The 27279-nt window shown below is 52.1% G+C and overlaps 1 protein-coding gene across 1 annotated transcript in view; it reads right to left on the bottom strand.

Moving 5' to 3' along the window:
* Positions 1–27279, bottom strand: part of LOC143808914 (interferon-induced, double-stranded RNA-activated protein kinase-like) — an 81312-nt gene that overhangs the window by 23641 nt on the left and 30392 nt on the right. The window contains exon 3 of the mRNA XM_077292093.1: positions 27097–27210. Coding sequence (XP_077148208.1) covers positions 27097–27210 — 114 coding nt within the window. The remainder of the gene's footprint in view (positions 1–27096; positions 27211–27279) is intronic.

Genomic DNA, 27279 nt, shown 5'->3' with positions numbered 1-27279 from the left:
GCCAGTATATGTCCGGGCCCGTCTGAAGTTTGTTAGAGAGCATTTGGATTATCCAGAAGAGTATCGGGAGAATGTCATGTAGTCTGATGAAACCAAAGTAGAACTGTTTGGTAGAAACAAAACTAGTCGTGTTTTGAGGAGACAGAATGCCGAGTTGCATCCAAAGAACATAACACCTAATGTGAAGCATGGTGGTGACAACATCATGCTTTGGGGCTGTTTGTCTGCAAAGGGACCAGGACGACTGATCCGTGTACATGAAAGAATGAGTGGGGCCATGTATTGTGAGATTTTGAGTGCAAACCTCCTTCCATTAGCAAGGGCATTGACGATGAAACGTGGATGGGTCTTTCAGATTGATAATGATCCCAAGCACACTGCCATTGCAATGAAAGAGTGGCTTCGTAAAAAGCATATGAAGGTCCTGGAGTGGCCTAGCCAGTCTCTAGATCTCAACTCCATAGAAAACCTTTGGAGGGAGTTGAAAGTTTGTGTTGCCTAGCGAAAGGCCCAAAAAAATCACTTCTCTAGAGGAGATCTGCATGGAGGAATGGACCAACATACCACCAACAGTGTGTGCCAACCTTGTGAAGACTTAAAGAAATCGTTTGACCACTGTCATTGCCAACAAGGGATATATAACGCATTAACCTAACTATCCCTGTTTGGCCTATTAAAAATAGAAAAAAAAAACAAAACACATAATCAGGTTCCTCGCATCGTGTTCTCATACACTTTATGCAGTTAATAGCACTCTGTGTCTGTACTGCTACATACTTAGGCAGTTAACTGGTTCATGCAGCTTTACATGAACACCCGAGCCTTACACTATGGCTGGTCCAAATAACTAAAGCAATTGTTACCATCCACCTCTCGTGTCTCCCCTTTTCCTCATAGTTTGTAAGCTTGCGAGCAGGGCCCTCATTCCTCCTGGTATCTATTTTGAACTGTGATTTCTGTTATGCTGTAATGTCTATTGTCTGTACAAGTCCCCTCTATAAGTTGTAAAGCGCTGCGGAATATGTTGGCGCTATATAAATAAAAATTATTATTATTATTATATATAACAAAATATTGCGATTAACTTTTGTTAAACACCAAATACTTATTTTCCACCATATTCCACCATAAATCTTGCCCAATCAGACAAGGTGATTTTCTGGATTTGTTTTCTCATTTTGACTCTCATAGTTGTGGTCTACCTATGATGTCAATTACAGGCCTCTCTCATCTTTTTAAGTGGGAGAACTTGCACAATTGGTGGCTGACTAAATACTTTTTTTCCCCACTGTATGATCTTTTGTCCCAATTTAGTCGCAGAGTCAATGGGCCACAATAATTGTTAAAAGATGACCTTTCACCAAAAATCTAGTTTTAATAAAAAAAATTTGGCAAAATAGACTCATGAGTAGTGTTGAGCATTCCGATACCGCAAGTATCGGGTATCGGCCGATACTTGCGGTATCGGAATTCCGATACCGGGATTCCGATACTTGGCGCGTATCGGATACCGGAATCGGAAGTTCCATGATTCAAAATTCAGAAATTCAGCCAATGAGAAAGATTCCAAGTGTGGGCACATCCTGTTTAGCATGGAGGGCATGAAACTACTGGCAAGGCTGTGATTGGCTGCTTAAATGATGTCATGATGCAGTTTAAAAGTCGCTGGCGCCATTTTGCGATCACTCTGCTGTGAATTCAGTTAGTGACAGGACGCTGTTTGCTGACTGAGGGACAGTTTAGAGATAGCGATTTGCTTCTTTGTGCTTTCCAAAGGCTAATTTAGCAACCGCTGTGTTCACCTACTATTCACCTTGCTTTTGCCTTGTAGCGCTGTTTTCACAGCGATCTGCAAGGTCTCTCTGTGTGTGTGTGTGAGTGCAGCCCACTCTCTAGTCTGAGTGCAGCCACATAGGCCATCCATAGCTGGTTGTATTCAGTTCAGGGAGGGTGGTTCATTGCCTCATACTGTCCTTTTTTTTTTTTTTTTTGAAGTAGTGCAGGCTGCTGCACATTTTTTCCAAAAATTCCTATTAGTGTCTTTCCACCCGTCTCCAGCTAATTTGTGGAAAAACACTACATAGGATAAAGTAGAGGAGGGTTTTTGGGCCTTGCAGCGCCGTTTACGGCTGTCTGCACGGTCTCCGTGTGACTGCAGCTCGCCCTGTAGTCTGTGAGCAGCCGTAGCTTGGTTGTCTCCAGCTCAGGGTTGTTCACTGCGTCATACCGCCAAATCAATTTTCATTTTGTTTTCAAGTAGTGTAGTCTGCTGCTAATTAATTTAAAAAAATCCTATTAGTGTCTTTCCACCCGTCTCCAGCTAATTTGTGGAAAAACACTACATAGGATAAAGTAGAGGAGGGTTTTTGGGCCTTGCAGCGCCGTTTACGGCTGTCTGCACGGTCTCCGTGTGACTGCAGCTCTATCCGTTGTCAGTTCAGCCCCAAAAAAATAAATAAATAATAAAGTTCACCAAACACACCAGTTACACCACTTTACATTTGTGTAGGCCACATTAGCTCATATTCAAGTCTAGTCCACACTTTAGAAAATTAGTGTGTCTTATACCTGTTAGGAGGAGTTGCTCAGGAATAAGCACACAAAGCCGTTAGTACTTTTCTGCTTATCTTTATCAGTCAACCAAGATGAAGAAGGCAGTGAGTAAGGCACGTGGGCGTGGGCGTGGGCGCGGAGCAGGGAGGGGACGTGGGGATTCTGTGCCTGCTGCGGGCACCGGTGAGTCATCAGCACCCACTTTCACAAGGGAACAGTCGTTCATGCGCAGCTTTGTCGCCGAGCGCCGTACACCGCTGCTGCGTCAAGACCAAATTGAAGCCGTTGTGGGATGGATGGCAGCTAATGCATCAACTTCCATTAGTGCCACATCCTCTCAGACACAGAGCACTGGAGAGCAGCCATCTGTCTCTTCACCACCTGCAAAATTGCCCAGGCAGACAGAGATCCCAGGACAGGAGCAGTCTCTACTTCTGTTCTCTGAATCATCTCTTGGCTTGGAAACAGGGGGCCAGCCAAGCAGCATTGGAGAAATGGAAGAAGAGGCAGGGTGCAGTGATGCCCAACCGCTTTTTCTGTCTTCCTCTGAAGAGGCGGGTGGGCCAGTGGCTCCGGTCACCACCTCGCAGGCCGCATCAGCTGATGATGACACTCAGGTGCCACTTACTGGTGCGTGCTCTGCTGCTGAGACTACCCAGGAGGAGCAGTTGGGGGCAGAGGGTAGTGTAGATGATGAGGTCCTTGACCCATCTTGGCGTCAGGGACAGGAAGGTGGTGGGAGCAGCTCTGAGGAAGAGATTCCCCGTACGGCCCAAAGAGGGAGAGGGAGGGGGAAGACTGCGGATCCTGCAGCCTCCGCTTTGGCACCCGTAAGGAGCATGTCTCTTCCAAAAGTCAAAAGGGGGGCTCCCAAGACTTGCAGTGCCTGGTCCTTTTTTGACACAGTTGCAGATGACATTTGCTATGTCAGATGCAAGGTGTGTCATCAAAAAATCAAAAGAGGTCAAAAAGTCGCCAACCTCAATACCTCCAACATGTGGAAACATGTGCGCAACAGGCACCCGGCGGAGTTAGACAAACACACTGAAGAGCTAGGCCAACCAACAGCGGCAGCTACCACCTCTTCAGCTCGTGTTGCCTCTTCCTCTAGCTCACACGCAGCTGGTTCGGCTTCCTCCCAGGATCGCCGTGGAAGAACCTCTGGCCCTGTTGTCCAGAGACCCGCTGTCATTCCACCCGCAGCACCACTTTCCCAGTCAACCACACACTCCCAGCCCAGTCTACAGCCATCGGTAGTACAGGCATGGGAGAAAAGGCGGCCTTTCTCGTCAAACCACCCACGAGCACAGGCTCTGACTGCAGGCATTGCCAAACTTCTGTCACTGGAAATGCTGTCATTCAGGCTGGTGGAGACTGACAGCTTCCGTGACTTGATGTCATTGGCAGTCCCACAGTACAGTGTGCCCAGCCGCTTTTACTTCAGCAGGCAAGCCATCCCTGCCCTGCACAAGCATGTTGAGGGACACATAAAACACGCGCTACTGAACGCCGTCAGTAGCAAGGTCCACCTCACCACCGATGCGTGGACCAGTCAACATGGACAGGGGCGATACCTTTCCCTCACTGCCCATTGGGTTAATGTAGTTGAGCCGGGTACAGACCGTGCGAGTGGCGCAGGACGTGTCCTGCCCACTCCAAGGATTGCAGGAATCCATTCTGTACGCATTGACTCCTCCTCTTACACCAGTTCCTCAGAATCATCGCTGCAGGAGCCGTCACAGTCCACCTCCACATGGACCCGTGATGAACGTGTACCTGTTACGACCGACATGAGCACAGCCGTGGCCAAACGTCAACAGGCCGTGTTGAAATTAATTTTTTTGGGGAATCGTAGCCACACAGCGCAGGAGCTCTGGAATGCCATCAAGCAGGAGAGCGATGTGTGGTTTGAGCCAGCGAATCTCCAGCCAGGCATGGTAGTGTGTGATAATGGCCGAAATCTGGTGGCAGCCCTGGGCCTCGGCAACCTCACTCACATCCCATGTCTGGCACATGTGCTCAATTTGGTCGTGCAGAGTTTTTTGAGGGACTATCCGGATCTTGATGCACTGCTGCACAAGGTCCGCCTAGAGTGTGCTCACTTGCGGCGTTCCAGCACGGCAAAAGCGCGCATTGCGGCTCTGCAGCGCCGACACCGCCTGCCGGAACATCGCATCATATGTGACCTACCTACCAGGTGGAATTCCACGTTACATATGTTGGAGCGGTTGTGTGAGCAGCAGCAAGCTGTAATGGAGTACCAGCTGTATCAGGCGCAAAAAAGTCGCAGTCAGCGCCGTACAGACTTCACAACCACAGAGTGGGCCACTATGAAGGATGTCTGCCAGGTTTTGCGTCCCTTTGATTATTCCACGCGGATGGCGAGTGCAGATGATGCACTAGTCAGCATGACTGTCCCCCTTATCTGCCTGCTTGAAAAATCACTGCAAGCGTTAAGGGATGATGTTGTGGAAGAGGTGGAGGATGAGGATTCACCACTTCCATCATCTTCTGGACAGTCAGCGCCACGTGGTTCCTCACAAACGCGTAGGCAGGGGACAGTTTGTGAGGAGGATGAGGAGGAGTCAATGGAGGAGGAAGACATCCGTCCAGAGGAGGGAGTTACACAATTGTCCAGTACTCAGTGTGTACAGCGAGGGTGGGGTGATGACGAGCGGGCAGAGATCACGCCTCCAGCTGGGGACAGCGTTTCTTGGGCAGTTGGCAGTCTGCAGCACATGGTGGATTACATGCTGCAGTGCCTGAGAAACGACCGCCGCATCGACCACATTCTCAACATGTCTGATTATTGGGTGTTCACCCTCCTCGATCCTCGCTACCGGGACAACGTAGAAAGCCTCATCACACCGTTGAACCGGGAGCGAAAAATGCGGGAGTACCAAGACACACTGGTCAGTTCCATCATCTTCTCCATTCCAACTGAGAGAAGTGCTGCTACTGCATTCCAAAGCAGCTCAGTGCGTCCAGGCAGTGGTGGAGGCTCTGCACAAAGAGGGAGCAGAAGCAGTGCCTCTGCCCAAGGCAAGACCAGTATGGCCCAACTGTGGCACAGTTTTGTGTGCCCCCCACAAAAGTCTACACCATCACAGACGGCTCCAGTCAGCAGGAGGCAACGGTTCCGTCAGATGGTGACAGACTACATGTCTTGCCCTCTTGCTGTACTCCCAGACGGCTCTTCCCCTTTCAAGTTTTGGGTCTCAAAGCTGGATACATGGCCAGAGCTAAGCCAGTATGCATTGGAGGTGCTGTCTTGCCCTGCGGCCAGTGTATTATCGGAACGTGTCTTTAGTGCTGCAGGTGGTGTACTAACTGACCGTCGCATGCGACTATCCTCCGATAACGTTGACCGGCTTACTTTCCTGAAAATGAACAAGGCCTGGATCTCGCAGGAATTTGCCACTCCTCCTCCTGATTAAAAAATTAGGTCACTGTATACGTTATCCAGGTCTCCTGTTGTGTTCATCTTTCTACCACCTGAACTTAAATTCCTGGGCTCCAACACCGCCAGTTGAGGCTCAGACGTGCCGTCTGCACAGTGAAAACATACGACCCAGTGTTATTGGGTTTCAGTAACGTCAGCTGATCCCCAGCTGTGTAGCCGGCAATGTGTCATGCGACCGCCACGCTGACACAACAACTGAAATGTAAGGGAATCTGTCCCCCCCCCCCCAAGGCGTTTGTTACTGAAAGAGCCACCTTGTGCAGCAGTAATGCTGCACAAGGAAAAAGGTAGCTATTTTGGTTTTGCTCCTTGCACACGCAAAACTTAACACTTATAAAATGTGTCCACTGATACCGTAAAACCGTCCCGGAGGTGGGACTTTCCTTCGTAATATGACGCAGCACAGCCGTCATTCCTACCCCCCCGGCGCCGCGCCCCGGCTCCTCAGCGTTGTTTGATTCCGTCCCGGAGCCTGCGCTGTTATGTTATCCCGTGGCCAGGCACACTTAGCGCTGCCCGTCTTCTGGCATCATTTGGTGTCAGGCTGGCTGCGCCTGTGCGGCCACGCTGGCCGAGAGCCCGCCTCGCAGTGTCTTCTGATTTAATCCCACTGGGGGCCTGGGATCTATGGACATGCGCAGTGCATATCTGAACCTCCACCTCTCACTCATCTCCCTATGGCTTCTTCAGACTGTTCGGTGTCAGCTGGTCCCTAATAGCATGCCACGGCCGTGACACCGCACAGTCTGGAAAAGAAGCCGTAGGGAGGGGAGTGAGAGGCGAGGATATGCACTGCGCATGGCCATGGATCCCAGGCCCCCAGTGGGATTACATCAGAAGACACTGCGAGGCGGGCTCTCGGCCAGCGCGGCCGCACAGGCGCAGCCAGCCTGACACCAAATGATGTCAGAAGATGGGCAGCGCTAAGTGTGCCTGGCCACGGGATAACATAACAGCGCAGGCTCCGGGACGGAATCAAACAACGCTGAGGAGCCGGGGCACGGCGGCGGGGGGGTAGTAATGATGGCTGTGCTGCGTCATATTACGAAGGTAAGTCCCACCTCCGGGACGGTTTCACGGCTTCAGGGGACACATTTTATAAGTGTTTAGTTCTGTGTTTGCAAGGAGCATGATGAAAAGAGCCACCTTTTCCTTTTGCATCTTTTGTGCTGCACAAGCTGGCTCTTTCAGCTACAAACGCCTTGGGGGGGGGGTTAAAGGTTCCCTTTCGACTTTCTCAGGCTTCGGCCTACATTGTGTTCCTCTGCTTTTCCACCTGCCCCTGGGCTCCAACACCGCTAGTTGCCGTCCAGAAGTGCTGTACGCACAGTCAACAGTCCCTCCTCTGTTATTGGGGTTCAGTAACGTCAGCTGTTCCCCTGCTGTGTGTGTGGCAATCCCTCCTACCTCCTCCAACCTCCTCCAACCTCCTCCTCCTCCACCTGTCCCTGGGCTCCAACACCGCCAGTTGCCGTCCAGAAGTGCTGTACGCACAGTCAACAGTCGCTCCTCTGTTATTGGGGTTCAGTAACGTCAGCTGTTCCCCTGCTGTGTGTGTGGCAATCCCTCCTACCTCCTCCAACCTCCTCCAACCTCCTCCTCCTCCACCTGTCCCTGGGCTCCAACACCGCCAGTTGCCGTCCAGAAGTGCTGTACGCACAGTCAACAGTCCCTCCTCTGTTATTGGGGTTCAGTAACGTCAGCTGTTCCCCTGCTGTGTGTGTGGCAATCCCTCCTACCTCCTCCAACCTCCTCCAACCTCCTCCTCCTCCACCTGTCCCTGGGCTCCAACACCGCCAGTTGCCGTCCAGAAGTGCTGTACGCACAGTCAACAGTCGCTCCTCTGTTATTGGGGTTCAGTAACGTCAGCTGTTCCCCTGCTGTGTGTGTGGCAATCCCTCCTACCTCCTCCAACCTCCTCCAACCTCCTCCTCCTCCACCTGTCCCTGGGCTCCAACACCGCCAGTTGCCGTCCAGAAGTGCTGTACGCACAGTCAACAGTCCCTCCTCTGTTATTGGGGTTCAGTAACGTCAGCTGTTCCCCTGCTGTGTGTGTGGCAATCCCTCCTACCTCCTCCAACCTCCTCCAACCTCCTCCTCCTCCACCTGTCCCTGGGCTCCAACACCGCCAGTTGCCGTCCAGAAGTGCTGTACGCACAGTCAACAGTCGCTCCTCTGTTATTGGGGTTCAGTAACGTCAGCTGTTCCCCTGCTGTGTGTGTGGCAATCCCTCCTACCTCCTCCAACCTCCTCCTCCTCCACCTGTCCCTGGGCTCCAACACCGCCAGTTGCCGTCCAGAAGTGCTGTACGCACAGTCAACAGTCGCTCCTCTGTTATTGGGGTTCAGTAACGTCAGCTGTTCCCCTGCTGTGTGTGTGGCAATCCCTCCTACCTCCTCCAACCTCCTCCAACCTCCTCCTCCTCCACCTGCCCCTGGGCTCCAACACCGCCAGTTGCCGTCCAGAAGTGCTGTACGCACAGTCAACAGTCCCTCCTCTGTTATTGGGGTTCAGTAACGTCAGCTGTTCCCCTGCTGTGTGTGTGGCAATCCCTCCTACCTCCTCCAACCTCCTCCTCCTCCACCTGTCCCTGGGCTCCAACACCGCCAGTTGCCGTCCAGAAGTGCTGTACGCACAGTCAACAGTCGCTCCTCTGTTATTGGGGTTCAGTAACGTCAGCTGTTCCCCTGCTGTGTGTGTGGCAATCCCTCCTACCTCCTCCAACCTCCTCCAACCTCCTCCTCCTCCACCTGTCCCTGGGCTCCAACACCGCCAGTTGCCGTCCAGAAGTGCTGTACGCACAGTCAACAGTCGCTCCTCTGTTATTGGGGTTCAGTAACGTCAGCTGTTCCCCTGCTGTGTGTGTGGCAATCCCTCCTACCTCCTCCAACCTCCTCCAACCTCCTCCTCCTCCACCTGCCCCTGGGCTCCAACACCGCCAGTTGCCGTCCAGAAGTGCTGTACGCACAGTCAACAGTCCCTCCTCTGTTATTGGGGTTCAGTAACGTCAGCTGTTCCCCTGCTGTGTGTGTGGCAATCCCTCCTACCTCCTCCAACCTCCTCCAACCTCCTCCTCCTCCACCTGTCCCTGGGCTCCAACACCGCCAGTTGCCGTCCAGAAGTGCTGTACGCACAGTCAACAGTCGCTCCTCTGTTATTGGGGTTCAGTAACGTCAGCTGTTCCCCTGCTGTGTGTGTGGCAATCCCTCCTACCTCCTCCAACCTCCTCCAACCTCCTCCTCCTCCACCTGTCCCTGGGCTCCAACACCGCCAGTTGCCGTCCAGAAGTGCTGTACGCACAGTCAACAGTCCCTCCTCTGTTATTGGGGTTCAGTAACGTCAGCTGTTCCCCTGCTGTGTGTGTGGCAATCCCTCCTACCTCCTCCAACCTCCTCCAACCTCCTCCTCCTCCACCTGTCCCTGGGCTCCAACACCGCCAGTTGCCGTCCAGAAGTGCTGTACGCACAGTCAACAGTCCCTCCTCTGTTATTGGGGTTCAGTAACGTCAGCTGTTCCCCTGCTGTGTGTGTGGCAATCCCTCCTACCTCCTCCAACCTCCTCCAACCTCCTCCTCCTCCACCTGTCCCTGGGCTCCAACACCGCCAGTTGCCGTCCAGAAGTGCTGTACGCACAGTCAACAGTCCCTCCTCTGTTATTGGGGTTCAGTAACGTCAGCTGTTCCCCTGCTGTGTGTGTGGCAATCCCTCCTACCTCCTCCAACCTCCTCCAACCTCCTCCTCCTCCACCTGTCCCTGGGCTCCAACACCGCCAGTTGCCGCCCAGAAGTGCTGTACGCACAGAGCCAAACACCTCGCCAATGTGTTAGTGGGGTTCAGCACCGCCAGCTGTTCCCCTGCTGTGTATACGGCAACGTGTACTGCGACCGCCACGCAGGCACAACAAGTTAAATTTAAGGGAACCTGTCCCCCCCCCCCCCAGGCGTTTGTTACTGAAGGAGCCACCTTGTGCAGCAGTAATGATGCAAAGGGAAAAAGTGCCTCTTTTCGTGGTGCTCCTTGCAGATGCTGAACCTAACACTTATGAAATGTGTCCCCTCACAGCGTTCAACCGTCCGGTAGGTGGAACTTTCCTTTGTCATGTGACGCAGCACAGCCGTCATTTTTACCCCCTTGTCGCCGTGCGCCGCCTCCTCAGCGTTGTTTGAATCTGTCCCGGAGCCTGCGCTGTTAGGTTACCCCTTGGCCATGCACACATTTTGCGCTGCCCGTCTTCTGACATCATTTGCTGTCAGGCTGGCTGCGCCTGTGCGGGTGCGCTGTCCGAGATTCAGCCTCGCGGTGTCGTGTAATGTAATCCCACCGCGGGCCTGGGATCCGTGTCCATGCGCAGTGCATATCCTCGCCTCTCACTCCCCTCCCTACGGCTTCTTCAGACTGTTCGGTGTCAGCTGATCCCTAATAGCATGCCACGGCCGTGACACCGCACAGTCTTAAGAAGCCGTTGGGAGGGGTGTGAGAGGCGAGGATATGCACTGCGCATGGACACGGATCCCAGGCCCGCGGTGGGATTACATTAGACGACACCGCGAGGCTGAATCTCGGACAGCGCACCCGCACAGGCGCAGCCAGCCTGACAGCAAATGATGTCAGAAGACGGGCAGCGCAAAATGTGTGCATGGCCAAGGGGTAACCTAACAGCGCAGGCTCCGGGACAGATTCAAACAACGCTGAGGAGGCGGCGCACGGCGACAAGGGGGTAAAAATGACGGCTGTGCTGCGTCACATGACAAAGGAAAGTTCCACCTACCGGACGGTTGAACGCTGTGAGGGGACACATTTCATAAGTGTTAGGTTCAGCATCTGCAAGGACCATAATTGAAAGAGCTAAGTTCACCTTTTCCAGCATTAGTGCTGTACACGATGGCTCTTCCAGCTACAAACGCCTGGGGGGGGTGTTGTGAATTTGGATTCTGGGCTCCCCCGGTGGCCGCTTGTGGAATTGGACTTGTCATCCTCTTTCCTGTTTCACCTGGTTCCATCAGTAGTGGGTGTCGCTATTTAAGCCCATTTCTCTGGTGGTTTCTTGCCGGTCAACAATGTTATCTGATGCCTCTCAGTGCTTGTTCCTGCTTCTAGACAACTACTAGATAAGTTGGACTTTTGTCCATGTTTTGTTTTGCCTATTTGTTCCGGTTCACAGCTGAAGTTTTGTTACTGTGTCTGGAAAGCTCTCGTTGATCAGGGATTGCTACTCTGGCGTTATGAGTTAATGCCAGAGTTTAAGGTAATCTCTGGATGGTGTTTTGTTAGTGTTTTTCTGCTGACCATGAAAGTATACTATCTGTCTTCTGCTATCTAGTAAGCGGACCTCAAATTTGCTAAGACTATTTTCCTGCTGCGTTTGTTGTTTCATCTGAACTCACCGTCATTATATGTGGGGGGCTACTGTCTTCTTTGGAATATTTCTCTAGAGGTGAGCCAGGTCTTATATTTCCCTCTGCTAGCTATTTAGGTCTTAGGCCAGAGCTGGGCATCTAGCGATAAATAGGAAATGCTACCTGGCTATTTCTAGTTGCGCGGCAGGCTTAGTTCATGGTCAGTATAGTTCCATCTTCCGAGAGCTTGTCCCTCTATAGGCTTGCTATGATCTCTGCCTGCAGAGATCATGACAGTTTGACCGGCCAATAAAGTGTTAAAGACCCAGGTTGAGAAAGGAGAGTTATAAGAAGTCTGCTGGAATTTTTTTTTTTTTTTTTTTTTTTTTTTCCTCCAGTCTGCCTTGCTGCAGTCTTTTTTCTCTCTCTCCTCCTAATCTCTGTATGGCTCTGTGTGCACCTGACAATAATGGATCTCCAGAGTGTAACTGCGGGTTTGAATAATCTCATCATGAAAGTACAAAATTTACAAGATTTTGTGGTACATGCTCCGGTATCTGAGCCGAGAATTCCTTTGCCGGAGTTCTTCACAGGGAATAGAGCTAGCTTCCAGAATTTCCGAAATAATTGTAAGCTCTATTTGTCCCTGAAGTCTCGTTCAGCTGGAGACCCTGCTCAGCAGGTTAGGATTGTGATTTCCTTGCTCAGGGGTGACCCTCAAGATTGGGCCTTCTCATTGCCAGCAGGGGATCCTGCGTTACGCGATGTGGATGCGTTTTTTCTGGCCTTGGGCTTGCTTTATGAGGAACCTCATTTGGAACTTCAGGCAGAAAAAACTTTGATGGCACTATCTCAGGGGCAAGACGAAGCTGAAGTTTTCTGCCAAAAATTCCGTAAATGGTCTGTGCTTACTCAGTGGAATGAGTGCGCCTTGGCGGCAACTTTCAGAGAAGGTCTCTCTGATGCCGTTAAGGATGTTATGGTGGGGTTCCCTGTGCCTGCAGGTCTGAATGAGTCCATGACAATGGCTATTCAGATTGATAGGCGTCTGCGGGAGCGCAAACCGGTGCACCATCTGGCGGTGTCTATGGAAAAGACGCCAGAAAGTATGCAGTGTGATAGAATTCTGTCCAGGAGCGAGCGACAGAATTTTAGACGGAAGAATGGATTGTGTTTCTATTGTGGGGATTCTACTCATGTTATATCAGCATGCTCTAGGCGTACAAAGAAGCTTGATAAGTCTGTTTCCATTGGCACCATTCAGTCTAAGTTTATTTTGTCTGTAACCCTGATTTGCTCTTTGTCATCCATTGCCACGGACGCCTATGTTGACTCTGGCGCCGCTCTGAGTCTTATGGATTGGTCCTTTGCCAATCGTTGTGGTTTTGATTTAGAGCCTTTGGAGACTCTTATTCCTCTGAAGGGGATTGACTCCACCCCATTGGCTAATAATAAACCACAATACTGGACACAAGTAACCATGCGTATCAATCCGGATCACCAGGAGATTATTCGTTTCCTGGTGCTGTATAATTTACATGACGATTTGGTACTGGGATTGCCATGGTTGCAGTCTCACAACCCAGTCTTGGACTGGAGAGCAATGTCTGTGTTGAGCTGGGGATGTAAGGGTATTCATGGGGACTTACCTTTGGTTTCTATTTCGTCGTCCATTCCCTCTGAAGTCCCTGAGTTCCTCTCTGATTATCAAGACGTCTTTGACGAACCCAAGCTTGGGTCGTTACCTCCGCACCGTGAGTGCGATTGTGCCATAGATTTGATACCGGGTTGTAAATATCCAAAGGGTCGTTTGTTTAATCTGTCTGTGCCGGAACATGCTGCTATGCGGGAATATATAAAGGAGTCTTTGGAAAAGGGACATATTCGTCCATCTTCTTCTCCCTTGGGAGCTGGGTTTTTCTTTGTCTCAAAAAAAGACGGCTCTTTGAGACCATGTATTGATTATCGGCTTCTGAATAAGATCACTGTTAAGTATCAATACCCATTGCCATTGCTTACTGATTTGTTTGCTCGTATAGAGGGTGCTAAGTGGTTCTCCAAAATTGATCTTCGTGGGGCGTATAATTTGGTGCGGATCAGGCAGGGGGATGAGTGGAAGACCGCATTTAATACGCCCGAGGGCCACTTTGAGTATTTGGTCATGCCTTTTGGTCTTTCTAATGCCCCTTCAGTTTTCCAGTCTTTTATGCATGATATTTTCCGCGATTTTCTGGATAAATTTATGATAATATATCTGGATGATATTCTGATTTTTTCTGATGACTGGGACTCTCATGTCCAGCAGGTCAGGAGAGTTTTTCAGGTTCTGCGGTCTAATTCTTTATGTGTGAAGGGGTCTAAGTGCGTTTTTGGGGTCCAGAAAATTTCCTTTTTGGGGTATATTTTTTCTCCCTCTTCCATTGAGATGGATCCCGTCAAGGTGCAAGCTATTTGTGACTGGACTCAGCCCTCCTCTCTTAAGGGTCTTCAGAGATTTTTGGGCTTTGCCAACTTTTACCGCCGATTTATTGCTGGTTTTTCGGATGTCGTTAAACCACTGACTGATTTGACCAGACAAGGCGCTGATGTTGCTAATTGGTCCCCTCATGCTGTAGAGGCCTTTCAGGAGCTTAAGCGCCGTTTTGCCTCTGCCCCTGTGTTGCGTCAGCCTGATGTGAATCTGCCTTTTCAGGTTGAGGTTGACGCTTCGGAGATCGGAGCTGGGGCAGTGTTGTCGCAGAAAGGTTCCGACTGCTCCGTCATTAGGCCTTGTGCCTTCTTTTCTCGCAAATTTTCGCCCGCAGAGCGGAATTATGATGTTGGGAATCGGGAGCTTTTGGCCATGAAGTGGGCGTTTGAGGAGTGGCGCCATTGGCTCGAGGGGGCTAGGCATCAGGTGGTGGTATTGACTGACCACAAAAATTTGATTTATCTTGAGACTGCCAGACGCCTGAATCCTAGACAGGCGCGCTGGTCTTTATTTTTTTCTCGCTTTAATTTTGTGGTGTCATACCTACCGGGTTCTAAGAATGTTAAGGCAGATGCCCTTTCTAGGAGTTTTGACCCGGACTCTCCTGGTAATTCTGAACCCACAGGTATCCTTAGGGAGGGAGTAATTTTGTCGGCCGTTTCTCCTGATCTGCGGCGGTCCTTGCAAGAGTTTCAGGCGGATAGACCGGATCGTTGTCCGCCTGATAGACTGTTTGTTCCGGATGATTGGACCAGCAGAGTCATCTCTGAGGTACATTCTTCTGCATTGGCAGGTCATCCCGGAATTTTTGGTACCAGGGATTTGGTGGCAAGATCCTTCTGGTGGCCTTCCCTGTCACGAGATGTGCGAGTCTTTGTGCAGTCATGTGACGTTTGTGCTCGGGCCAAGTCTTGTAGTTCTCGGGCTAGCGGACTGCTGTTGCCCTTGCCTATTCCTAAGAGGCCTTGGACACACATCTCGATGGATTTTATTTCAGATCTGCCTGTTTCCCAGAAGATGTCTGTCATCTGGGTGGTCTGTGACCGTTTCTCTAAAATGGTCCATTTGGTTCCTCTGCCCAAGTTGCCTTCTTCTTCTGAGTTGGTTCCTCTGTTTTTTCAGAATGTTGTCCGATTGCACGGTATTCCTGAGAATATTGTTTCTGACAGAGGTACCCAATTTGTGTCTAGATTTTGGCGGGCATTCTGTGCTAGGATGGGCATAGATTTGTCTTTTTCATCTGCTTTTCACCCTCAGACTAATGGCCAGACCGAGCGGACTAATCAGACCCTTGAGACATATCTGAGGTGTTTTGTCTCTGCTGACCAGGATGATTGGGTTGCTTTTTTGCCATTGGCAGAGTTTGCCCTCAATAATCGGGCCAGCTCTTCCACCTTGGTGTCCCCGTTTTTCTGTAATTCGGGGTTTCACCCTCGATTTTCCTCCGGTCAGGTGGAATCCTCGGATTGTCCTGGAGTTGATGCGGTGGTGGAGAGATTGCATCACATCTGGGGGCAGGTTATGGACAATTTGAAGTTGTCCCAGGAGAGGACTCAGCGTTTTGCCAACCGTCATCGTCGTGTTGGTTCTCGGCTTTGTGTTGGAGATTTGGTGTGGTTGTCTTCTCGTTTTGTCCCTATGAGGGTCTCTTCTCCTAAGTTTAAACCTCGGTTCATCGGCCCTTATAGAATATTGGAGATTCTTAATCCTGTTTCTTTCCGTTTGGACCTCCCTGCGTCCTTTTCCATTCATAACGTTTTTCATCGGTCGTTATTGCGCAGGTATGAGGTACCTGTTGTACCTTCAGTTGAGCCTCCTGCTCCGGTGTTGGTTGAGGGTGAGTTGGAGTACGTTGTGGAGAAAATTTTGGACTCTCGTGTTTCCAGACGGAGACTCCAGTATCTGGTCAACTGGAAGGGTTACGGCCAGGAGGATAATTCTTGGGTCAATGCATCTGATGTTCATGCTTCTGATCTTGTTCGTGCCTTCCATAGGGCTCATCCTGGTCGCCCTGGTGGATCTGGTGAGGGTTCGGTGCCCCCTCCTTGAGGGGGGGGTACTGTTGTGAATTTGGATTCTGGGCTCCCCCGGTGGCCGCTTGTGGAATTGGACTTGTCATCCTCTTTCCTGTTTCACCTGGTTCCATCAGTAGTGGGTGTCGCTATTTAAGCCCATTTCTCTGGTGGTTTCTTGCCGGTCAACAATGTTATCTGATGCCTCTCAGTGCTTGTTCCTGCTTCTAGACAACTACTAGATAAGTTGGACTTTTGTCCATGTTTTGTTTTGCCTATTTGTTCCGGTTCACAGCTGAAGTTTTGTTACTGTGTCTGGAAAGCTCTCGTTGATCAGGGATTGCTACTCTGGCGTTATGAGTTAATGCCAGAGTTTAAGGTAATCTCTGGATGGTGTTTTGTTAGTGTTTTTCTGCTGACCATGAAAGTATACTATCTGTCTTCTGCTATCTAGTAAGCGGACCTCAAATTTGCTAAGACTATTTTCCTGCTGCGTTTGTTGTTTCATCTGAACTCACCGTCATTATATGTGGGGGGCTACTGTCTTCTTTGGAATATTTCTCTAGAGGTGAGCCAGGTCTTATATTTCCCTCTGCTAGCTATTTAGGTCTTAGGCCAGAGCTGGGCATCTAGCGATAAATAGGAAATGCTACCTGGCTATTTCTAGTTGCGCGGCAGGCTTAGTTCATGGTCAGTATAGTTCCATCTTCCGAGAGCTTGTCCCTCTATAGGCTTGCTATGATCTCTGCCTGCAGAGATCATGACAGGGGGGGGTTAAAGGTTTCCTTTCAACTTGCTCCAGTGCAGGCTTCGGCCTACACTCTGCTCCCCCTGCAGAGCCCGGGCTCCAACACCGCCAGTTGGGGCCCGGTACTGCTAGCTGCACAGAGAAAAACACCAGCCAATGTGTCAGTGGGGTTCAGCACCGCCAGCTGTTCCCCTGCTGTGCAGCCGGCAACGTGTCCTGCAACAGCCACGCAGGCACAACAGACCCAAAGCTGCCGCCAGTGCAGGCTTCGGCCTACACTCTGCTCCATCTCCTCCTCCTGCTGACCCCGGGCTCCAACACCGCCAGTTGGGGCCCGGTACTGCTAGCTGCACAGAGAAAAACACCAGCCAATGTGTCAGTGGGGTTCAGCACCGCCAGCTGTTCCCCTGCTGTGCAGCCGGCATCGTGTCCTGCAAAAGCCACGCAGACACCAGAACTGAAATTGAAGGGAACCTGTCCCCCCTCCCCCAGGCGTTTGTACGTTTTTAAGGCCACCTTGTACAGCGGTAATGCTGCATGTGTGCAAGGTGGCTCATAAACGTATTCTCCTCGCACATGTGGAACGGAAAACACGTCTGAAATGTGTCCTCTGTGTGACCATTTAACCGTCCCGGTGGTGTGACTTTCCTTTGTAATGACACGCTGCAACCCCCTTGGTAGCGCTGCCCGTCTTCTGGCATCATTGTTTGGCTGGCTGCGCCTCTGCGGCCGCCCTGACCCACACAACGCCCCTCGGTGTCTTATTTATTGGGACTGCGAGGGTGTGATTGATGGGCAGGATCAGTGCATCAGTTCGCCTGTCCCTCCTCTCCTTCCGCCTTCTTCGGACTGTGCGGCTTCATGGCCGTGGCATGCGATAAGGGATCAGATGACGCCGCACAGTCTGAAGCGGGTGTAAGGACCCGAGTGTGAGAGGCCAACATATGTGCTGCGCCAGGCCCTGAATCCCAGCCCCGCAGTGTTTTAACAATGTTAAGACACTGCGGGGCTGGGATTCATGGGCATCGCGAACCGCACCGGCCGACATTACATGATGCCAGAAGATGGGCAGCGCTAACGGCGCTAGGCCAGGGGATAACACGACAGCGCAGACTCCTGTACAGCAAATAACAACGCTCGGGAGGCTGCACCCAGCACCAAGGTGGGATTCTTGACACCTGTGCTGCGTCTCATTACAAAGGGAACTCTCGCCTCCATTACACAGTTTGACTGTATAAAGGGCTGAATGTTATACGTGTTCCATTCAGCGTGTGCAAGGAGAAAAATTACAAGAGCAACCTTTGACTTGCGCAGCACTGCTGCTGCATAAGCTGTGGCTCTTCTACTTTGTAACCCCTGAGGGGGGGTTAAAGGTGACTTTTGAAATCGGTTCAATTAGGCTTCGGCCTACACTCTGCTCCACCTGCAGAGCCCGGGCTCCAACAACGCTAGTTGCTGTCCGGAAGTGCTGGCTGCACAGAGCCAAACACCTCGCCAATGTGTCAGTGGGGTCCAGCACCGCCAGCTGTTCCCCTGCTGTGTAGCCGGCAACGTGTCCTGCAAAAGCCACGCAGACACAACAGACCCAAAGCTGCCGCCAGTGCAGGCTTCGGCCTACACTCCCCTCCCCCTGCTCCTCCTCCTCCTGCTCCTCCTCCTGCTGTCCCTGGGCTCTAACACACCGCCAGTTGGGGCCCAGATGTGCTAGCTGCACAGAGAAAAACACCAGCCAATGTGTCAGTGGGGTCCAGCACCGCCAGCTGTTCCCCTGCTGTGCAGCCGGCAACGTGTCCTGCAAAAGCCACGCAGACACAAGAACTGAAATTGAAGGGAACCTGTCCCCCCTCCCCCAGGCGTTTTTACGTTATCCAGCCACCTTGTACAGCGGTAATGCTGCATGTGTGCAAGGTGGCTCAGAAACGTATTCTCCTCGCACATGTGGAACTGAAAACACGTCTGAAATGTGTCCTCTGTGTGACCATTTAACCGTCCCGGTGGTGTGACTTTCCTTTGTAATGACACGCTGCAACCCCCTTGGTAGCGCTGCCCGTCTTCTGGCATCATTGTTTGGCTGGCTGCGCCTCTGCGGCCGCCCTGACCCACACAACGCCCCTCGGTGTCTTATTTATTGGGACTGCGAGGGTGTGATTGATGGGCAGGATCAGTGCATCAGTTCGCCTGTCCCTCCTCTCCTTCCGCCTTCTTCGGACTGTGCGGCTTCATGGCCGTGGCATGCGATAAGGGATCAGATGACGCCGCACAGTCTGAAGCGGGTGTAAGGACCCGAGTGTGAGAGGCCAACATATGTGCTGCGCCAGGCCCTGAATCCCAGCCCCGCAGTGTTTTAACAATGTTAAGACACTGCGGGGCTGGGATTCATGGGCATCGCGAACCGCACCGGCCGACATTACATGATGCCAGAAGATGGGCAGCGCTAACGGCGCTAGGCCAGGGGATAACACGACAGCGCAGACTCCTGTACAGCAAATAACAACGCTCGGGAGGCTGCACCCAGCACCAAGGTGGGATTCTTGACACCTGTGCTGCGTCTCATTACAAAGGGAACTCTCGCCTCCATTACACAGTTTGACTGTATAAAGGGCTGAATGTTATACGTGTTCCATTCAGCGTGTGCAAGGAGAAAAATTACAAGAGCAACCTTTGACTTGCGCAGCACTGCTGCTGCATAAGCTGTGGCTCTTCTACTTTGTAACCCCTGAGGGGGGGTTAAAGGTGACTTTTGAAATCGGTTCAATTAGGCTTCGGCCTACACTCTGCTCCACCTGCAGAGCCCGGGCTCCAACAACGCTAGTTGCTGTCCGGAAGTGCTGGCTGCACAGAGCCAAACACCTCGCCAATGTGTCAGTGGGGTCCAGCACCGCCAGCTGTTCCCCTGCTGTGTAGCCGGCAACGTGTCCTGCAAAAGCCACGCAGACACAACAGAACCAAAGCTGCCGCCAGTGCAGGCTTCGGCCTACACTCCCCTCCCCCTGCTCCTCCTCCTCCTGCTCCTCCTCCTGCTGTCCCTGGGCTCTAACACACCGCCAGTTGGGGCCCAGATGTGCTAGCTGCACAGAGAAAAACACCAGCCAATGTGTCAGTGGGGTCCAGCACCGCCAGCTGTTCCCCTGCTGTGCAGCCGGCAACGTGTCCTGCAAAAGCCACGCAGACACAAGAACTGAAATTGAAGGGAACCTGTCCCCCCTCCCCCAGGCGTTTTTACGTTATCCAGCCACCTTGTACAGCGGTAATGCTGCATGTGTGCAAGGTGGCTCAGAAACGTATTCTCCTCGCACATGTGGAACTGAAAACACGTCTGAAATGTGTCCTCTGTGTGACCATTTAACCGTCCCGGTGGTGTGACTTTCCTTTGTAATGACACGCTGCAACCCCCTTGGTAGCGCTGCCCGTCTTCTGGCATCATTGTTTGGCTGGCTGCGCCTCTGCGGCCGCCCTGACCCACACAACGCCCCTCGGTGTCTTATTTATTGGGACTGCGAGGGTGTGATTGATGGGCAGGATCAGTGCATCAGTTCGCCTGTCCCTCCTCTCCTTCCGCCTTCTTCGGACTGTGCGGCTTCATGGCCGTGGCATGCGATAAGGGATCAGATGACGCCGCACAGTCTGAAGCGGGTGTAAGGACCCGAGTGTGAGAGGCCAACATATGTGCTGCGCCAGGCCCTGAATCCCAGCCCCGCAGTGTTTTAACAATGTTAAGACACTGCGGGGCTGGGATTCATGGGCATCGCGAACCGCACCGGCCGACATTACATGATGCCAGAAGATGGGCAGCGCTAACGGCGCTAGGCCAGGGGATAACACGACAGCGCAGACTCCTGTACAGCAAATAACAACGCTCGGGAGGCTGCACCCAGCACCAAGGTGGGATTCTTGACACCTGTGCTGCGTCTCATTACAAAGGGAACTCTCGCCTCCATTACACAATTTGACTGTATAAAGGGCTGAATGTTATACGTGTTCCATTCAGCGTGTGCAAGGAGAAAAATTACAAGAGCAACCTTTGACTTGCGCAGCACTGCTGCTGCATAAGCTGTGGCTCTTCTACTTTGTAACCCCTGAGGGGGGGTTAAAGGTGACTTTTGAAATCGGTTCAATTAGGCTTCGGCCTACACTCTGCTCCACCTGCAGAGCCCGGGCTCCAACAACGCTAGTTGCTGTCCGGAAGTGCTGGCTGCACAGAGCCAAACACCTCGCCAATGTGTCAGTGGGGTCCAGCACCGCCAGCTGTTCCCCTGCTGTGTAGCCGGCAACGTGTCCTGCAAAAGCCACGCAGACACAACAGACCCAAAGCTGCCGCCAGTGCAGGCTTCGGCCTACACTCCCCTCCCCCTGCTCCTCCTCCTCCTGCTCCTCCTCCTGCTGTCCCTGGGCTCTAACACACCGCCAGTTGGGGCCCAGATGTGCTAGCTGCACAGAGAAAAACACCAGCCAATGTGTCAGTGGGGTCCAGCACCGCCAGCTGTTCCCCTGCTGTGCAGCCGGCAACGTGTCCTGCAAAAGCCACGCAGACACAAGAACTGAAATTGAAGGGAACCTGTCCCCCCTCCCCCAGGCGTTTTTACGTTATCCAGCCACCTTGTACAGCGGTAATGCTGCATGTGTGCAAGGTGGCTCAGAAACGTATTCTCCTCGCACATGTGGAACTGAAAACACGTCTGAAATGTGTCCTCTGTGTGACCATTTAACCGTCCCGGTGGTGTGACTTTCCTTTGTAATGACACGCTGCAACCCCCTTGGTAGCGCTGCCCGTCTTCTGGCATCATTGTTTGGCTGGCTGCGCCTCTGCGGCCGCCCTGACCCACACAACGCCCCTCGGTGTCTTATTTATTGGGACTGCGAGGGTGTGATTGATGGGCAGGATCAGTGCATCAGTTCGCCTGTCCCTCCTCTCCTTCCGCCTTCTTCGGACTGTGCGGCTTCATGGCCGTGGCATGCGATAAGGGATCAGATGACGCCGCACAGTCTGAAGCGGGTGTAAGGACCCGAGTGTGAGAGGCCAACATATGTGCTGCGCCAGGCCCTGAATCCCAGCCCCGCAGTGTTTTAACAATGTTAAGACACTGCGGGGCTGGGATTCATGGGCATCGCGAACCGCACCGGCCGACATTACATGATGCCAGAAGATGGGCAGCGCTAACGGCGCTAGGCCAGGGGATAACACGACAGCGCAGACTCCTGTACAGCAAATAACAACGCTCGGGAGGCTGCACCCAGCACCAAGGTGGGATTCTTGACACCTGTGCTGCGTCTCATTACAAAGGGAACTCTCGCCTCCATTACACAGTTTGACTGTATAAAGGGCTGAATGTTATACGTGTTCCATTCAGCGTGTGCAAGGAGAAAAATTACAAGAGCAACCTTTGACTTGCGCAGCACTGCTGCTGCATAAGCTGTGGCTCTTCTACTTTGTAACCCCTGAGGGGGGGTTAAAGGTGACTTTTGAAATCGGTTCAATTAGGCTTCGGCCTACACTCTGCTCCACCTGCAGAGCCCGGGCTCCAACAACGCTAGTTGCTGTCCGGAAGTGCTGGCTGCACAGAGCCAAACACCTCGCCAATGTGTCAGTGGGGTCCAGCACCGCCAGCTGTTCCCCTGCTGTGTAGCCGGCAACGTGTCCTGCAAAAGCCACGCAGACACAACAGACCCAAAGCTGCCGCCAGTGCAGGCTTCGGCCTACACTCCCCTCCCCCTGCTCCTCCTCCTCCTGCTCCTCCTCCTGCTGTCCCTGGGCTCTAACACACCGCCAGTTGGGGCCCAGATGTGCTAGCTGCACAGAGAAAAACACCAGCCAATGTGTCAGTGGGGTCCAGCACCGCCAGCTGTTCCCCTGCTGTGCAGCCGGCAACGTGTCCTGCAAAAGCCACGCAGACACAAGAACTGAAATTGAAGGGAACCTGTCCCCCCTCCCCCAGGCGTTTTTACGTTATCCAGCCACCTTGTACAGCGGTAATGCTGCATGTGTGCAAGGTGGCTCAGAAACGTATTCTCCTCGCACATGTGGAACTGAAAACACGTCTGAAATGTGTCCTCTGTGTGACCATTTAACCGTCCCGGTGGTGTGACTTTCCTTTGTAATGACACGCTGCAACCCCCTTGGTAGCGCTGCCCGTCTTCTGGCATCATTGTTTGGCTGGCTGCGCCTCTGCGGCCGCCCTGACCCACACAACGCCCCTCGGTGTCTTATTTATTGGGACTGCGAGGGTGTGATTGATGGGCAGGATCAGTGCATCAGTTCGCCTGTCCCTCCTCTCCTTCCGCCTTCTTCGGACTGTGCGGCTTCATGGCCGTGGCATGCGATAAGGGATCAGATGACGCCGCACAGTCTGAAGCGGGTGTAAGGACCCGAGTGTGAGAGGCCAACATATGTGCTGCGCCAGGCCCTGAATCCCAGCCCCGCAGTGTTTTAACAATGTTAAGACACTGCGGGGCTGGGATTCATGGGCATCGCGAACCGCACCGGCCGACATTACATGATGCCAGAAGATGGGCAGCGCTAACGGCGCTAGGCCAGGGGATAACACGACAGCGCAGACTCCTGTACAGCAAATAACAACGCTCGGGAGGCTGCACCCAGCACCAAGGTGGGATTCTTGACACCTGTGCTGCGTCTCATTACAAAGGGAACTCTCGCCTCCATTACACAGTTTGACTGTATAAAGGGCTGAATGTTATACGTGTTCCATTCAGCGTGTGCAAGGAGAAAAATTACAAGAGCAACCTTTGACTTGCGCAGCACTGCTGCTGCATAAGCTGTGGCTCTTCTACTTTGTAACCCCTGAGGGGGGGTTAAAGGTGACTTTTGAAATCGGTTCAATTAGGCTTCGGCCTACACTCTGCTCCACCTGCAGAGCCCGGGCTCCAACAACGCTAGTTGCTGTCCGGAAGTGCTGGCTGCACAGAGCCAAACACCTCGCCAATGTGTCAGTGGGGTCCAGCACCGCCAGCTGTTCCCCTGCTGTGTAGCCGGCAACGTGTCCTGCAAAAGCCACGCAGACACAACAGACCCAAAGCTGCCGCCAGTGCAGGCTTCGGCCTACACTCCCCTCCCCCTGCTCCTCCTCCTCCTGCTCCTCCTCCTGCTGTCCCTGGGCTCTAACACACCGCCAGTTGGGGCCCAGATGTGCTAGCTGCACAGAGAAAAACACCAGCCAATGTGTCAGTGGGGTCCAGCACCGCCAGCTGTTCCCCTGCTGTGCAGCCGGCAACGTGTCCTGCAAAAGCCACGCAGACACAAGAACTGAAATTGAAGGGAACCTGTCCCCCCTCCCCCAGGCGTTTTTACGTTATCCAGCCACCTTGTACAGCGGTAATGCTGCATGTGTGCAAGGTGGCTCAGAAACGTATTCTCCTCGCACATGTGGAACTGAAAACACGTCTGAAATGTGTCCTCTGTGTGACCATTTAACCGTCCCGGTGGTGTGACTTTCCTTTGTAATGACACGCTGCAACCCCCTTGGTAGCGCTGCCCGTCTTCTGGCATCATTGTTTGGCTGGCTGCGCCTCTGCGGCCGCCCTGACCCACACAACGCCCCTCGGTGTCTTATTTATTGGGACTGCGAGGGTGTGATTGATGGGCAGGATCAGTGCATCAGTTCGCCTGTCCCTCCTCTCCTTCCGCCTTCTTCGGACTGTGCGGCTTCATGGCCGTGGCATGCGATAAGGGATCAGATGACGCCGCACAGTCTGAAGCGGGTGTAAGGACCCGAGTGTGAGAGGCCAACATATGTGCTGCGCCAGGCCCTGAATCCCAGCCCCGCAGTGTTTTAACAATGTTAAGACACTGCGGGGCTGGGATTCATGGGCATCGCGAACCGCACCGGCCGACATTACATGATGCCAGAAGATGGGCAGCGCTAACGGCGCTAGGCCAGGGGATAACACGACAGCGCAGACTCCTGTACAGCAAATAACAACGCTCGGGAGGCTGCACCCAGCACCAAGGTGGGATTCTTGACACCTGTGCTGCGTCTCATTACAAAGGGAACTCTCGCCTCCATTACACAGTTTGACTGTATAAAGGGCTGAATGTTATACGTGTTCCATTCAGCGTGTGCAAGGAGAAAAATTACAAGAGCAACCTTTGACTTGCGCAGCACTGCTGCTGCATAAGCTGTGGCTCTTCTACTTTGTAACCCCTGAGGGGGGGTTAAAGGTGACTTTTGAAATCGGTTCAATTAGGCTTCGGCCTACACTCTGCTCCACCTGCAGAGCCCGGGCTCCAACAACGCTAGTTGCTGTCCGGAAGTGCTGGCTGCACAGAGCCAAACACCTCGCCAATGTGTCAGTGGGGTCCAGCACCGCCAGCTGTTCCCCTGCTGTGTAGCCGGCAACGTGTCCTGCAAAAGCCACGCAGACACAACAGACCCAAAGCTGCCGCCAGTGCAGGCTTCGGCCTACACTCCCCTCCCCCTGCTCCTCCTCCTCCTGCTCCTCCTCCTGCTGACCCTGGGCTCTAACAAACCGCCAGTTGGGGCCCAGATGTGCTAGCTGCACAGAGAAAAACACCTCGCCAATGTGTCAGTGGGGTCCAGCACCGCCAGCTGTTCCCCTGCTGTGCAGCCGGCATCGTGTCCTGCAAAAGCCACGCAGACACTTGCTCTTGTACCTTCTGCTCCCCATCCTGGTTCCAGTACCGTCAGCTGGTTCCGGGCAGAGCCTTTGGCTTAGGTGCCTCCCTTTGGTATCCGAGTTCCACCAACGTCAGGTGGTCCTTGGTAGTGCTTTCAGGCACGGGTACCTCCTGCTTAGTAACCGGGTTCCAGTAACGTCAGCTGGTCCTCGGTAGTTCCATTGGCTCTTGGACCTTCGGCTACCCATCCGGGTTCCAGCACCGTCAGCTGGTTCTCGGCAGTGTCTTTTGCTCTTGTACCTTCTGCTCCCCATCCTGGTTCCAGTACCGTCAGCTGGTTCCGGGCAGAGCCTTTGGCTTAGGTGCCTCCCTCTGGGTATCCGAGTTCCACCAACGTCAGGTGGTCCTTGGTAGTGCTTTCAGCACAGGTACCTCCTGCTTAGTAACCGGGTTCCAGTAACGTCAGCTGGTCCTCGGTAGTTCCATTGGCTCTTGGACCTTCGGGTAGCCATCCGAGTTCCAGTTCCATCAGCTGGTTCTCGGCATTTTCTCAGCCTTCTTGTACCTTCTGCTACATTTCCAAGTTCAAGAGACTAAACACAATGACCCAGAAGACCACCCCTAAGATGACGACGACACCAGAGACGACAACCACCGTGATGACGACGACCCTGGAGACGATGACCCCGAAGACCACCCCGATGACGACGACCCCGGAGACGACGACCCTGAAGACCACCCCGATGACGACGACCCCGGAGACGACGACCCTGGAGACGACGACGACCTGGAAGACCGAGAAGCAGAAGAACAAGAGGCTGCAGAACAAAGAGCAGAAGGACATTAAGCATAACACTAAATATCAGAGCAAAAAATATTATGTAAATTATAAGCAGAAGAAGACTAAGCAGTGTATGGGGGTGAGTCCGTTCCTCCTCGTGGTGCCCCTGGATAAAGCCTGATGCTGCAGGCCAAACTGAACGCGGACAAATGTAACTGTTTTGTGACAGGCAGAACGGAAGGTGTAATCTTCAAACTTTTATAGATAACAACTACGGGAATGCCTGTCACAAATAAGAATATGATGAAGAAGTTGAATATGATGAAGATAATAGTAAAATAAAAAGAATATGAACAATGTAACCCAAAAAATAATAGGTAGAAGATGAAGAAGAAGATGAATAAGGTGAAGAAGTTGATGTCAAAGAAGCTGATGATGAGGATAATTAAGAAGAAAGCGTGGGAGAAGTAAAAAAGAAGGTGAAGGGCGTGGAAGTAGTGAAACATCAATATCTGACATAAAAAAAAAAAAAAAACATAGTCAAATTCTTTCTAACGCCGAACTTCATAAAAAAAAATAAAAAATCCTGCTATTCTATTACATTGGGCTAAACCTCTGTCCCTTTAATATCTCCGCCACGTCCCCCAATACATCCTACAATATTCTTAGTTGTTTTCCTTCATGTAGAATGAACCTACAAGTGTATAAAGGGTTTATTTTAATTCCGATATTTTCGTCCCATTGACTTGCATTGGGATCGGGTATCGGTATCGGATTGGATTCCGATACTGTGACGGTATCGGCCGATACTTTCCGATACCGATACTTTCCGATATCGGAAAGTATCGCTCAACACTACTCATGAGTAGAAAACACCCTAACAAATTTGACACCCGCAGTCTGCTGCAAAAATAAATAGTATTTATGGCACTTTATTCATAACTTACGTATGAAGGAGGTAACATGTATTTTCAATATTGTGCATGGGAAATATGTAACCACACACATTTTCTATACTAAATTATACTACTTTATAAGATAACAAGCGCACAACCAACTCTTTATTTCAGAAGTAAAACCACATATAATAAGTGAACATAAGTACAAGTCCTTAAGCCCAAAGATCGAGCAAGGATAGTATTACCTTCCGCTGCTGCTCTGATCTGTAAAGAAGTCTTCTCCAGCCCAGGAGTGGTAGTACCGGACAATGTTCTTGTGTTCTAACCGGGCTAACGTTTGGATCTCATTCTCATCTCTTCTATTTAAAACACAACAGAATATAAGCTCACAAACCACAAACACATACATACTTAGGACAGTGAACAGA

The sequence above is a fragment of the Ranitomeya variabilis genome, chromosome 2 (genome assembly GCF_051348905.1).
Source record: "Ranitomeya variabilis isolate aRanVar5 chromosome 2, aRanVar5.hap1, whole genome shotgun sequence".
NCBI lineage: Eukaryota > Metazoa > Chordata > Amphibia > Anura > Dendrobatidae > Ranitomeya > Ranitomeya variabilis.
Note: the sequence above shows the minus strand (reverse complement) of the source record. Positions and strands in the feature narration are given on the sequence as shown.